Source organism: Gouania willdenowi, chromosome 3, assembly GCF_900634775.1.
Source record: "Gouania willdenowi chromosome 3, fGouWil2.1, whole genome shotgun sequence".
NCBI lineage: Eukaryota > Metazoa > Chordata > Actinopteri > Blenniiformes > Gobiesocidae > Gouania > Gouania willdenowi.
In genome coordinates this window covers 29,684,777-29,698,576 of record NC_041046.1, presented here as the reverse complement: position 1 = coordinate 29,698,576, position 13,800 = coordinate 29,684,777, and the positions used below count along the sequence as shown (strand labels likewise).

Sequence of the window (13,800 nt, the reverse complement as noted above, 5' to 3'; positions counted from 1 at the left end):
ATAACTGGTGATTGATAATTACAATAGATCTCAAATGAATCTGTGTTTTGGTTTTTATTTCACAATGACAATACGTCTGATGGGCAGCCGTGTGATGTAGTGGTTAGCGTTTGTTCCTCACAGCAAGAAGGCTCTGGCTTGTATGAAGTTGCATGTTCACTTTGTTTACTCTGGCATCCTCCAGATTCAACATCTACTTATTGGCTAATCAGAATCTCTAAAATTATTGTAAGCATAAATATAAACATGCTTGGTTAATATGATACAGGTCTGTGAAGTTTTGACATTCAAAGCACAGGTAGAAATAACAAATCCAGCCTGAGCTTCTCCATCAGAAGATGATTTTAATAGATTAAAGTGAAATGCACATATTCCAGGGAAGTATGCTGCATGCTGAGTAGATATTAGCGCTTTGACTCCAGACGCTAACAGTCCTGCACAAAATTTTTAAACGGGGATGAGTGAACCTGTTAAAGTAGCTTGACATTTTGCATATTATTCTAATGTAACAAGAAAAATACTTATACTCTCAATACGGTATGTGAAATAGTACTCAAAGAAGCTGAAGAGCTTTTGTGGGTTGCTGCTGGAAATATTGGTTGGACTTTAAAAAATAGTGGAAAAGATTACATTAATTTATTTGCCAGTCTTTTATATCTGTTTATAATTGATATGAAACAAAGGACAAATGTTAAAGCAGATATTGGGCTTGACACTGGATAGTGGGGCCTATGAATTTATACCATGGGTGTCATTTAGTTCTGGAGCCAAATACGGAGCAGTTTGATCTTACGTGGGCCACAGATTTATTGCGAGTAATTTCAACATTATTGTGACCTAGTTTGCACTTCTGCGTATAAATAAAATACATAAGAAACTGACAGTATCCAAGCAATAAGTGATAGTATCAGCACTAGCAGGATCTTCACTTTAAATTTCCTAAATTCTGTAATCAATTTCTATTTAATTAAGGGAAATATGTAATAATTTGAGGAAAATTGAACAGGTTATCACTAAAAATGACTGCAATCATGCCATAAAAGCACCGGGAAAACTGAGCACCTACAAATATTGAGTTTCATTAGATTTAGCCCCCGGGCCTTGAGTGCGACACGTGCTTTACGCCCATGTTTACACCCTACTAGCCGCGCATGCGTACTTGCGCCTTGCGCCCGTGTGCGTCTGGACAAACAGGAAACTGAGTTGACGTCATTGGTGAGCGCCTTGGCTGGCCTTGGAGATGGGTTTGAGTCCTGAGACCTGATTACCACTGGTCCCGCTCCGCTTATGGACCTGGTGTTTTACAGAGAAACGTCCGTTCGCGATGACATTTGGAGGTAAGTGCTGAGAACGAGGGACTGTCTCTTTGCCGCTGTCTGTACGCAAGAAGCCCGACAGAACCGGAGCTAATCGGTTAGGCTACATGTAGCTGTGATAGCAGTACTGCTCACTAGCCCGGTGTTGTGTTTCAGCTGGGAACCACTTTAGCTGATGACCTACGAGCGATTCAACATCTGTAAGGTTTAATAATAGCGTCTAATGAAATCTGGCTATAAAGATTAAGTCGCTGTCGACAGAAATGTACATTTGTTTCTTTATTTCCGACCACATAGAGCGCTCCAACAAACGGTTCTCGTTAATCTGGTGGCCGCATTCGATGCCCATTAAAATCAGTTTCAGTTGGAGTTAAGCTGTCTAACTATGTGTATGTGATTTAGTACACGAGCTACACACTACATTAAGGTATTACCTATGTTATTGTGCGCGAGGACGGCTATAATTTCCAACCGGCTGTCGGTGTTAGGTCATTAAATGATTTGGTAACCAGTGTATTCATTGCACTAAACTTCTGCGCTGCAGTCTCTTGTAACCCGCAGTGAAATCCATAGGGACTGTTTGCATGTTAGTGCCTGGATTCACCGCCCACCCTCGGTTAGTGTGTATGCAGCGTCATTCCACGTGCGTGTGAGTCAACGGAGGAGCTAACAGTAAACGGGAGCTGAAGGCCAGAGCATCTCTATAACTAATGAGTGTTACTATGTAAAAAAAAAAAAAAAGCTGCCCTCTTTGATTCCCGTTTCACTCTCACACAAACAAATGGCTTTTTTAAATCAAATCAATTATGGATCATTAACCTTGATGAAACTCTGCTCCCTCAGTCATGTGTTGGTAAAGTGAGACCTTTCTGTACCACATTTTTACATTTGCTTAAAGGTCACATTAAGGTGTTAAAGCTGAAACCAGGCAGCTTTGAGAGGTTTTCCTGATCCAGTACACCTGATTGTCAGTACAGGTTCATTGGAATGTTTTCTGTAGAACTGGATGAGGATGACATCAGATTCAAGTTGCTCGAAGGAGGGAAATAAATCAAATTTCCACTATTCTGCTCTCCAGCACTGTGTGGGAAAAGCCTGCCTTTGTCCTTTAAACTGTTATAATTTATTTTTGGATGTTCAGGAAATCAAACAATGTATTTCTTGTTGGAATTGTATAGATTGAAAATGAGAGATGGGTGATCAATATCGGCTGTGAAACCGGTTTTGAGTTTTTCCTCCCCAATATTGAAAAACTGTTATGTGCTGTTTGTGACAACATATTAAAAAGTAATATGGAACTTTTTCCATTACTAAAGTTGAATAAGTTTATTTAGTATTTTACATAGATTTTGTTTATTTGTGGAATACATCCAGTAAGGCATCACATTGAATGTTGCCTTAACCTGATATGTCTTTGGAGATGTATATTTTGTGACCAAAAACTAGTTTGGTGGACAGGGGGCCTGCGTGTATATCGGTATTGGGGATGTTCCGATACAACCTTTTCACTTCCGATACCATGCTGATTATGCAGCCTTGAGTTTTGGTTGATACTGATATGGATACGATATCAGCACGAATCACAAATACTTGTATTACTTATTTTGTAGTGTGGACTGTTAGAAAAAGGCTTCATCAAGTGATGTTACTCAAACAGCGACCAATAGTCAGCAACAGTCGGGATGAGAAAAACTGATATAGTGTTGGACCATATTAAATGTCAAAAAAAAACTAATATGGAATATCTCTGTGAAAATTGTTAAATATTTAGATTTTATTGCATTGTGCGATTGTTCTCATTTGCTCAAATGCTACAACTATCCTAATACTGAATATGTAAATTCAGTGAAGCGCAAATGTTTTTACTCAATTTTGCACTAACAACTTACCGTATATAAATTTGCTTTATCACAAATATCAAGTTAAAGGATGTATCACGGATATTTTTTACATTCCAAGAGTTTTTTAATGTGTGTGTGTTTTCTTTTTTCAGGTGAAGTAGCCGATCACGTCAGCCGGGTGATTTTTCCAGCTTGTTCCTGTGCAGGCTGATAGTCTGATAAGTTTGAGTTCCTGTGCGCTACAGTGAAGTTAGCTAGTCTGCCAGAGGACTGCAATGAAGCCAGCTCAGGAGCGTAATCAAGAGTGCTTGCCCCCTAAGAAGAGGGACCTTTTAGTTAGTAACAGCAGTGGAGGAGGGACAGGAGGGGGTGGGGCAGCGGCGGCAACATGTGTTGGTAGTGGGGGTGGTGGTGTGGGAGAAGATGAAGTATCCATCCAGAACTCTGCAGCCGCCAGTGACGCTCAGGAAGGAACCCCATCCATGGAGTGGCTGCGAGCTCAACCAGGGCTGCACTACGGAGTGGAGAACTCTGAGAGCATAGCGGCGGTGCCCGTAGACCAGTACAGTATGCTCTACAAAGTGGCCCTTCCATCTGGGACCTACTCCAACAGCAGTCTCCATCCTGTGCTGAGCCACATCTCTCCAGCCTACACAGTTCACTCTCCTCTCCTGCAGCATCCTGGTCTCTCCTACCCTCCTCTTGGGTACACACAGATCCCTCACTCCTCTCTGCAGTTTGTGAGCTCCCCGTATGCAGCAGTACCCTACGCACTACCCCCTGGATTCGTTCCGGGATCATTAATCTCTTCTTCCGGCACAATCCCTCAGCCTCCCGTGTCCCACCTGGTTCCCTATCCTTCTGTAATACAAGAGGGGGTTGTTTCCCCGCCTCCTCAGGCTCAGGTAGCTACTAGTCATACATTTGCCAAAGTTGCAGCTTCAAGCGGCGTCTCGATGGTGCTGCCGTCAGATCAAGCAGCCCAGCAGCACCTCGGCACGGTCGGAGTCCTGCCTGCGGGAGAGCTTAGTGCTCGAGGGATGCCGATCTTCTACCACCCTCAGGGCCCGAGGGCCACCGCTGTCACCAGGGACAGTCACCATGTCCAGCAGGGGAGCGAACTGGAGCTAAACGGTGGAGACAAAGAGCACGGAGGTCGGGAGGCGGGACCAGGCTCCGCCTACATCGGCAGGAATGCACATCTGCCACATGTAGCTGGTGTTTCTGTAGCACAGGAGCACAGCCGACGGTTGGAAGATATAAACTCACCTGGTCAGCGCAGCACACCTGATAGTGACCTGGAGGTAAGACACGCTGACTCATCAACTGCCATCTATAACTTCTACACTGTTGATGTTTAACTTGAGACTGTAAGCAATGGTTTTAATGGTAAATGGATTAGTTTTTGCTGTGAATGTTTGATGGTGGTCAACTAGGTTGCTTCCCTGGGACAGTCTGCAAGAAGAGGGACAGTTTCTACAGATGTAGCTTATCTCCCCTTTGTGTGAATATTGAAACGGTTCTTTTTGTGGTTTTAAGTATTTTAGTGATAAAATAAAACAATAGATGTATCCTACCCACTGTTACTACCTGATACTGAGAAGAATCTGCGGGACTAAAAAAAAAACTAGAGTCCACCTTTGACAATCAAGAGAAGAGCTTAAACATTGATTTTAGTTCTTTTCATATTATGATTAAAGGTTTTCCTACTGTGTGATAAATAAAGTAGGCAGTAAAGTAAGCCTTTAACTAGGTGGTCAGGTACCTTTACAATCACCTCATGTCTTTTTATATAACACCTTTCAAAATCTCTTTGAGTGTAAAGTACGTTGGCCATTTACCACTGAAGACTAAAGCAAATATAAGACAATTTAAACATTTTTGTGCTATGTTTATATACTATGTAAATAAATATTTACATGACAGAGAAAATCCTTAACAGTAAGACAAAGATGTCCAGAACTATCACTTTTTCCTTGAAATTGTGCAAAAATGATCCTGTTGATAGGATAAATGTTATGTTTGTCCCACGCTGCAAAAAAAAAAAATCTTGCTGTAAACGTAGGGGAAAACACTATATATTAAATTATCACTTTCTCTATCTCGTTGTGTATCTTTTGGGTATTTTTGTGCTCCTGAACACTGTTTTCCACTCTAGCCTTATAGAATGTGTTGTTTCTGGATTCCACTTCCTCCCTAACTTCCTGTGTCATTTGCTTTGCGTCTTTTCGTAGTTGTGCAACCACTAATACCATTAAAATGCCTCTGAGTGGAATGGTATGCTAATCAATGTGGTTACCTGGGTGTACTCATTTAAGCACTGATGGGCTTCTGATGCTGTGACATGCTTGACTGTACATTATTACTCAGTTTATTTTTAGATGGTGAGGTATTTTTGTTGTTTTTGTGTGATTTGTCTTTGAACTCAGTCATTTTGTAAATATATTTCTAATAGTTTGTTTTTGTCGTCATTTGTGTATTTTTGGTGTCATTTTAGTTGTTGTCTTGTGTGTTGTCATTTTGTGTTTTTAGAATCATTCTATGTAATTTTATGGCATTATATATAATTTTGGTTTTAGTTTTGTATATGTTCAGTTGTTTTTTTAATATTTAAAGTTGCCTCGTGTGTTTTTAAAGTAAGTAAAATTATCTGTATTTTGCTGTTTTTTTTTTAATTTTTTGGTCATTTTGAGTCGTTTTTTTGTCATTTTGTGTGCTTACATTGGGCTGCTTGTTGCCCATGTCTGTGTTAAGTTAAAAAGCAAACAAGTTGATGATTCCTGCATGATCACATCTTAACATATATAGCTTGTTGGGTGCCTATTCCCTTTTGGGATGACCAAAGGAAGAGTGTTTTCATCCCAAGCTTGTTGGTCAGGATGAGAATTGAGTTTGAGGGAATAATGCTGTGATTAAAGCACAATGTGTTCCTTCACCTGAGCCACAAGCAAGATCCATATATGTGATTCATCTAAAAATGAGTGCCTTCTGTTTTCAAAAATCATGGTGGACATAAGATTTGTGTTAAATGGAGACTTGCATAAAACATCTTTCTTACTTCCCTGCAGGTGCAGCAAGTGGTTGGTCGTTTAGTGTCTTCCAGTCAAACTGCTGGTTCAGTGCGGAAAGAGGTCACGTTTGCTCCCTTAAATCTCTCTCAGGGTGGCCAGAGAGCCCGGGATGTCCATACAGAGACCACAGGGGGCCGCACAGCATATGCAACTCAGCTAGCAAGTTACAGCGATCCCAGGGTAATCGGACTCCAGCAACCAACTGGACAACCAGGCCACGCTGTCATGTTTGCTAATGGGCAACCAGTCCTGATTCCTGTTGAGTATCACTCACAACAGGCTCTTCAGCAGCAGCAGCAACAACAACACCACCACCACCACCCAGAACGGGCCAACAACAACTTAGTAAGCCATGTATCTGCCAACACGGCCTCAGCAAACCCAAGCTTTAAAGCCTCTGATTCTTCAGCCAGAGTGTGCCTCTCCAACTCCGCTCAGCAGCAGCTTCCCCCACAGCCTCCGCTCCCGCCCTCAGCCGAGGTGACTCAGGCCTTAGCTTCAAGCATCGCTCGTGCCCCAGCACCCGGCAACCCCTCACACTTTATGAAGGGCGCCATCATCCAGCTGGCCACGGGAGAGCTGAAGCGCGTGGAAGATCTACAGACTCAGGACTTTGTGCAGAGCGCTGAGGTGAGCGGAGGACTGAAGATAGATTCCAGCTTGGTGACGGATATACGTCCCAGCCAGCAGAGACCTGGGCTCGTGTCGCTTCATTTCACTGTTGGGGAGCAGCAGAGTAAAGTGACCATTGACGTGCCCCCGGAGCACCCCTTCTTTGTGTTTGGTCAGGGATGGTCCTCGTGCAGCCCTGAGCACACGGCTCAGCTGTACGGCCTGAGCTGCCATCATCTACAGGTGGGAGACATGTGCGTGTCCATCACCTTACAACAGCAGCTCCAGTCGCAGCAGCAGAAACATCCACAGCAGCAGCAGAACTTCTCAAGGACTTCGAGCAAAGCCAATGTTCCATCTGGACCTGCTCACCAGATAATGGGGCCCCCCGCTCCACAGCTGGCAAGGCCTCAGTCTCATTTCAGAGTCGACCGCATCCAGAGAGAAAGACAAAAGGATGGGGATCGAGAAGGGGTTGATAAAGAGGAAATAGCTTTTTCAGGGGTTCCTGGGCTCACTGAATTACCGGCACGGCCAAGTCGGACCTCAGCAGAGCATCCAAGAAGCCAGAGCAGTTACCATTTGCACACAGAGGGCCCTGCTTTTGCAGAGGTGGCAATGGGAGCACTGGGCTCCTCTCACAGGCGCTGGTCCTCACCTGGCCTCCAAAGATACAACATGAAGGGAGACGAAGGGCCACGCCCTCAAATAATCACCTCCGCCCACCCGCGGCCTTCTTTCATCCCCCAGGAGGTCAAACTGTCCATCGAGGGCCGCTCTAATGCAGGGAAGTAGCATTTATGTAGGGTAGCAAGTGTTGGACTGGCACGAGTGTTGAGGTGAATAGAAGAGTGCGAATGTAGCCTCAGAATGTTTGAGATTTTGCACACAAGAAACAACAAATCCGTTGTTGACGTAGTGAGAAGTTCTGCTTCGGTGGAATCACCAAGGCTTAGTTGGTGAGGTCTGAAAGGGACATGAACAATCAATGTAGCTGAAGTGCTTACCATAGTCGTTACACCGTACATTTCTCCTCTTCTCAAAACCATTCATACACAGACAGAGGTTGCCATCCCATTCTAAACGCTCCTGCTTCCTGTTTGATGGAATAACAACAGATGTTTGTTACCAGAGAATCTGTCATTAGTTCCTGTTTTCAGCTAGAGAAAGTCAAAGAAGTGAGGAGTTGCTGACATCAGCAGTCCAATCTCTGTGCTGCCAGCAGAGATTCTCCTTTTTGTTTTTGAGTTCTTTGGGATTCTCTCTTAGGCTGGACGCTACCAGTTACAATCAAATCAATCAGTTTGATCAAGAATATTTACTTCCCTAGTGAAAATATACTCGCCTCACGCCCTGTTGCACCCACTGCTTTCTCTCAAAGTGGTGGGTGATAGATACATGAAAAAATCTGTTTGGAAAGGCTGGATGATATTTCCATGGCAGTTTTTTAGCTTCTAACTGCTTCACGAGTACAAAGTACTTTTTTGTGTCTCGTATGTTAACGTGTGCAGTTAACGTCTCCTTTCATGTTCTCGACACATAGACTGCAGAACTTTGTTCTTCAGGGTCTGTTAAAGTCACTTGTGTGATCAGACACACAAATGCATAGCTTTTGTGTTTACCAACACAACTCAAAACTCCAAATTTCTCATGTTGGCAATGTTTAAAGAACAAATCTGTTTTAGGGGATTTTACACCTGGGTTTGGTGCTTTGAAAGAAAATGTACTCAGAACCTTTAATGCTGCGTTCACACCGAATGCATCACGAATTGTTCGTGTGACCAGATTACATACAAAGTCAATGGATAGATGTGTTACAGGTGTGAAATCTTTCTTGTGCAGCGTTGCGGTCCAATCCAAGCGTCAAGAGCATTGGCCGAGCCAGTTCTCCTCCGATTTTTTTTTTTGTCATTTTCTCCCATTCACAAGAGTTGAAATTATGGAACTCCTGCGACTGTTTTGCATGACGAAAGCCAATCAGAGTCTTTGTCAACATGGACACCGATCTCTTCACTCATTCAACCATAGAGTAGAAGCTGTGTGTGACCCCCTTGAGCTGTATGACACAGCCTTTATAACCAGGACCGTACCAGGAAGGATTTGGTATGGAGGCGAATCAGCGAGGAGGTGGTGGTAGCAGGTAAAAGTTCTCTCTAGTTTTCATCTTTGAAAGTTGGCACTGAGCTAGGATAGCATTAGCCGCTAATTACACCGGCTTTTTTTACTGGTGGTTTATATTTATGAGAGGAGAAAAAGGAGTACAGCTCCTCGCTTCAGCAGGCAGTGAAACTCACCAAGTTGGATGTATCCCTGGTGAGAGGTGCGTCGCTTCAGACGTGCGCATGATGCAAATGGGGACATTTTTTGATCCTGCGGAACGTTTCGTGCGGCAGATGCGTCCGGTGACGCATTCGGTGTGAACGCAGCATAAAAGTGGTTCTTATTGAAATACAACACAAATGTCCTACTACTACTTTTCACTACTGTATGGTGCGATCAAATTTAAATTTTAATGCTTGTAGAAGGGGAAAAAAAAGACATGAGCAGCTAGTTTAAAAAGCACAGAATTACCAAAGTGCTCCATCAGAACACACAGGAGGAAGCTGGCAGTACATTCAACAATCATTCGGTGTATGTCTTTTAACAAATACTAATCTATGGAAAACTTTAAAAGAAAAAAAAAGGTATAACTATAGGTAAAAGCACGATAATTTTTTAAAAATTTGTCACCCATTTTGCCATTTGTGTGTTTTATTGGATTTATTTATGAAACCCTTGTCACGTGTATCGCTTTACACCGCCTTATCTCTCCCTTTCACCTTCTTTTGGCTTGGTTGGTTGTTCAAGGTAATGCACTAGTCGTCCCCCCCCCCCCAAAAGTCCTAACTTTTACAACATTGAGGCTCGTGCTAGAAGCCATTGTAACAATATTTATTCTCTTGTGTAGTTTTGGGAAATACAAGGCTGTTCTTTATCGCAATGATCTTAATGTTGTTTAGTGTTGCACGCGGCCGGCCTTACCCAGCTCACGCTAACCCTGAAGGTGTCACAGTATAGTAGATGTTTTTTTTTCAAATGAAGGGAATACGGTTTGAAGTAAGAGTTTTTGTCAATAAGAGGAAAAAGAAAACCAACTGACACGCACGTCTTACTCTGTTTACAATTTAGCCAAGATGAATGCTGCAGTCTTATTAGAAGTAGTTATACAATTTCAGTCACTGAAACTGAATTAAAAAAAAAAACCAACAAAAACAAGGGAAAGCCCGATAAGTGCAATTAAAGCATCATCTAAACGTTTATAATCAGAAGACATTCCTCATGCAGACATTCCCTTAGAAAAGTGTAAACCACACCCACACAGTTTGGTTTTGATTGTCCTCCTTCGTATTTTACACCCAAACATTTTCGATATGAACTTATTTCTGCTTCAGAGAGGAACGTTGGTCTGTGATGGTGAGGACTTCAGACAATGTTGTACAACTTGCTCAGAAATCGGCATTAAATGGTGGCTTCATGCTTTTGTTGATGTCCGTCGTGCCCAGCCAACAGGCTTTGACATCCTGGAGCGAGCCACTGTCAAAGTGAATGCTCGTGCACCGTCACAACAGCAAACCGGTATCACTGGGCAGCAGAGCGTCATGGAGGAGTGCTCCAAAACTCCCGTCACCCATTCCACGATTGTCGACGTATAAATCTTCTACTAAAAAAGAAAAGAAAAGTCTGGTTACAAAGCTTGTAGATAAATGTCTTTGTGATGGAGCTGCGTTTCAAAGGTGGAGGGACTTGCGGCTTTTAAAAAAAAATCCAGAACGGACCAGGATTTGACGACATTTCTCATAGACAGGTAATAAACATGTTTTAATCAAAAGTTATGGCACTTTAACAATAAATGTGTAGTTTTTGTAGTTAAGAGACTTTGTTTCACAATGCACGTGCACAAACGTAGAGGCGTAGATTGGCAGAGGCAGGGGGAGGAAGTAGAGCTGTTGAGGGCAGGACATCCATTGAGACGTTCTCTCAAACTCCGGATAGCAGCTTAAGTTTAACACTCACATGAGGCAGCAGTTTGAAAACACTGCGTGTAAATACCGTAGCTCATGATTCATCCTTCTGTTTCCAAGCCCCCTCTTCTCCTGCAACAAGAATTTTCAGTCCAAAGAATTTTGCTCCCCATGTAACTGTTGGAACTGCCACAGCATCATAGAATTAAAGATGATGCGTTCACGCACACAGGCCAAGAACGGAGGATTCTCTTCCCACACTGGAGTGATGAGGTAGAAACACTCCTTTTAAAACGTAATATTCATGCTTTAAAATGAGCTTTTTTTCTTTTGGCCGAGCATTCCCTCACACTGTAAGCAATACAAACAAACCCTGAACACGTGTCTTATGGTGTTGGTGTTTCCTATGCAGTAAACTTTGTATCGTGTTGTTATATTTCAGGTCGGCTGGTGCAGTGATGAGTATTTGGTCCAAGTGTTTAGTAGCACTCATTTTAAAGCAGTGTTTAGTTTTTGCCCCTCATCCTATTGAAATAGCACAGGACTGATGGACCAGTCAGTTAGAGCCACCCACTTAAAGCAGACTCGCACAAGTTTTGACGGTCCAGTTATGGTGTTAGTTTAACCATCCTGCTGTTTTCTTCCCACATCCCTGATAGTCTGTGGCCGTAACTAAAGGCACTAAATGCCCTTACTTCAGTGTTCTGAATCTGTTGGTGAACAGGAGCATTTCAAAATGTAAATCACACAGAAGCCGTGCAGGATGTGTTTTTGTAGATAGATGTTCTTTTGTAAAGACTGCTCTGACGACGCTTGTTGATTTAATGCCTTAAACTCTGCTTTGTACAATGTATGAAACTGAAAGGATGGAGAGACACGTCTGGTAGACTTGGCTTTTGTCCTGTGGTGAATCAGAAATGTTGCGCTCTGTATCCTTTTCATAAGCAGGAAACTTCTCGAAGAGTGACTAGCTCTGTTTGAAACCCACTTTGTGTTTTTTACTTTCCACTTTGTTACATTTTCTTATCTTTTTATCCTACTGATCCTTTTAGTTCCTGATGTTTTTTTTCTTCCCAGTATGGATGTGGATGAAGGAAAGTCTCCTCTGCACACGGTCGGCAACAAAGGGAAATCCTTCCTCTCCACACGTGCACACGTCTGTTTTGTGGTTCTATCATGAACTATAGTTTTAAATCGTGTGAGGAACTGAGGGGTTGTTACGATGCGTTGGTCTGAAACAGAGGACAGGCTGTGTTAATCAAAGCCAGAATGGTTTTACTGTTTCATGGGATTGTTTTGGCGTCTGTGAACTTTCCCCTCGGACCTTAAAGTTGAATTTGACGGTTTTCGGTGTTACTGATGTCAAATAAAATGTAAAGGAATGGTTTAAAGTTTTAAAGAAGTGTGTGCTTTTCCCACATTTTACTTTTTTATTCCTGCACAAGTTGACACTGCTCCTCATGTGATGTGTGAAGAAAAAAAAACCCTATTAAAAAAAAAAAAGCCTAAACCTTCAAAATATATGCAATTATGTAAAATGTAACTCAATCCTCAAATTTAATCCAGGTTGTATGGACTTTGTATAGTGAGTTTTATATCGTATGGCGACGTACCAATATGTATTGAGCTTTCTCAGAAGCCTTAGCGTTGTTGACCCAAAGTGCTCCCTTAGACGACCCCACTCCTACCTGACTTTAACAAAGCATTAATATCTCTATTTTGTTGCATTATTATTTGTATCTTTTTGAATACAATAGATTTGTACTGTATATTTGTACCTCTGTGAACTACTTAGTTTTTTTGTTTTGCCATTTTGATTCTATGTACCTTAAGGACACAAAGATATTGTATTTTTATTGTTACTGCTAACTTGGAGACATTGCATTTATCTTGTTTGTTAAGTAAACACAATATAATATATGAATATATATATACAAATATAAACAACTATCTACATTGTGTGCTGTGCTTTTTTTAATAACAATGTGTCTGTTTTCCTCTTCAGGTGTTTAATGCTGTTTTGGTGTATTATATATTGAAAAAACAACACAGAAAATGCACTTTAAAAAGGGAACTAACTCTGCATACATACTCTGGGTATAATGTTTTCAACTCAATAGGAATATAATCGCAAAATAATAAATAAGACCATATTTAAAGTGCAAAAAGTGATGCACTTCAAATGGAACACAAAAACAGAGATTCACATTTGGTCATTCACTCCTAAGGGCATTTTAATCTAACCTACATGTTTGGGCAGTGGGAGGAAGACGAGGGTTTGAGTTCTAATCTTCATTCTGTCGTTTGAGTCTCTGCGAACAGACTGTACTGCACTGTATGTAGTGATTGACTGATCCAGCATTTAGATTAAAGGCCGATCTGAGCATTAATACAGGAAAGATTTTATTGAGATTTTTTAAATGTTTTTTGGAGTTTTGTGTTTTTTTTTTGCCGTTTTGTGTATTTTCACGTTTACTTTGAGGGCCGCACAATAGAAGACTGAGAGCAGCCAGTTTCCCATGTCTGCATCACCTTTCATCTGTTCCCTTACAGTACTAACAAATAGGGATGTGAATCTTTGGGTGTCTCACGATTCGATAAGATAAGATAATTTTAAATAGACTGATTCCAATGATGTAATCACACAAAGGCAAACTTAAGACACAAGGTAACATTTATTCATTCGAAACAAATAAAAACTTACTATACAAGAAAAAAAATTGCCTATAAAAAAGCTTAGGCCAGCCTTTCTTGCAGAAGTAAGTCTTACCTCTGTGACTACAAGAATAAGTTCAATGTATACAAAAAATAAAAATAAATAAATTATGTGGCAAAAGAAAAAAAGAGTAGAGGGGGCCTGGGGGGAGGTGGGTACTGTGTTGGGCCCTTCAGCCTCTTAGGGCGCTGGGGCTGCTGGCTGAGTCAATGTAAAAAATGTTTTTATTATATCTTATTTCAT

General features: G+C 41.8%; 1 protein-coding gene across 1 annotated transcript; it reads left to right on the top strand.

The window, feature by feature from the left end:
- Positions 1-1,207: 1,207 nt before the first annotated feature.
- On the top strand, positions 1,208-12,587 carry atxn1l (ataxin 1-like). Its single transcript, XM_028442148.1, has 3 exons — positions 1,208-1,337; positions 3,310-4,461; positions 6,226-12,587. Exons 2-3 carry the CDS (start codon positions 3,433-3,435, stop codon positions 7,633-7,635), a joined length of 2,439 nt encoding a protein of 812 aa, XP_028297949.1. The 5' UTR covers positions 1,208-1,337; positions 3,310-3,432; the 3' UTR covers positions 7,636-12,587.
- The last annotated feature ends 1,213 nt before the right edge of the window (positions 12,588-13,800 follow it).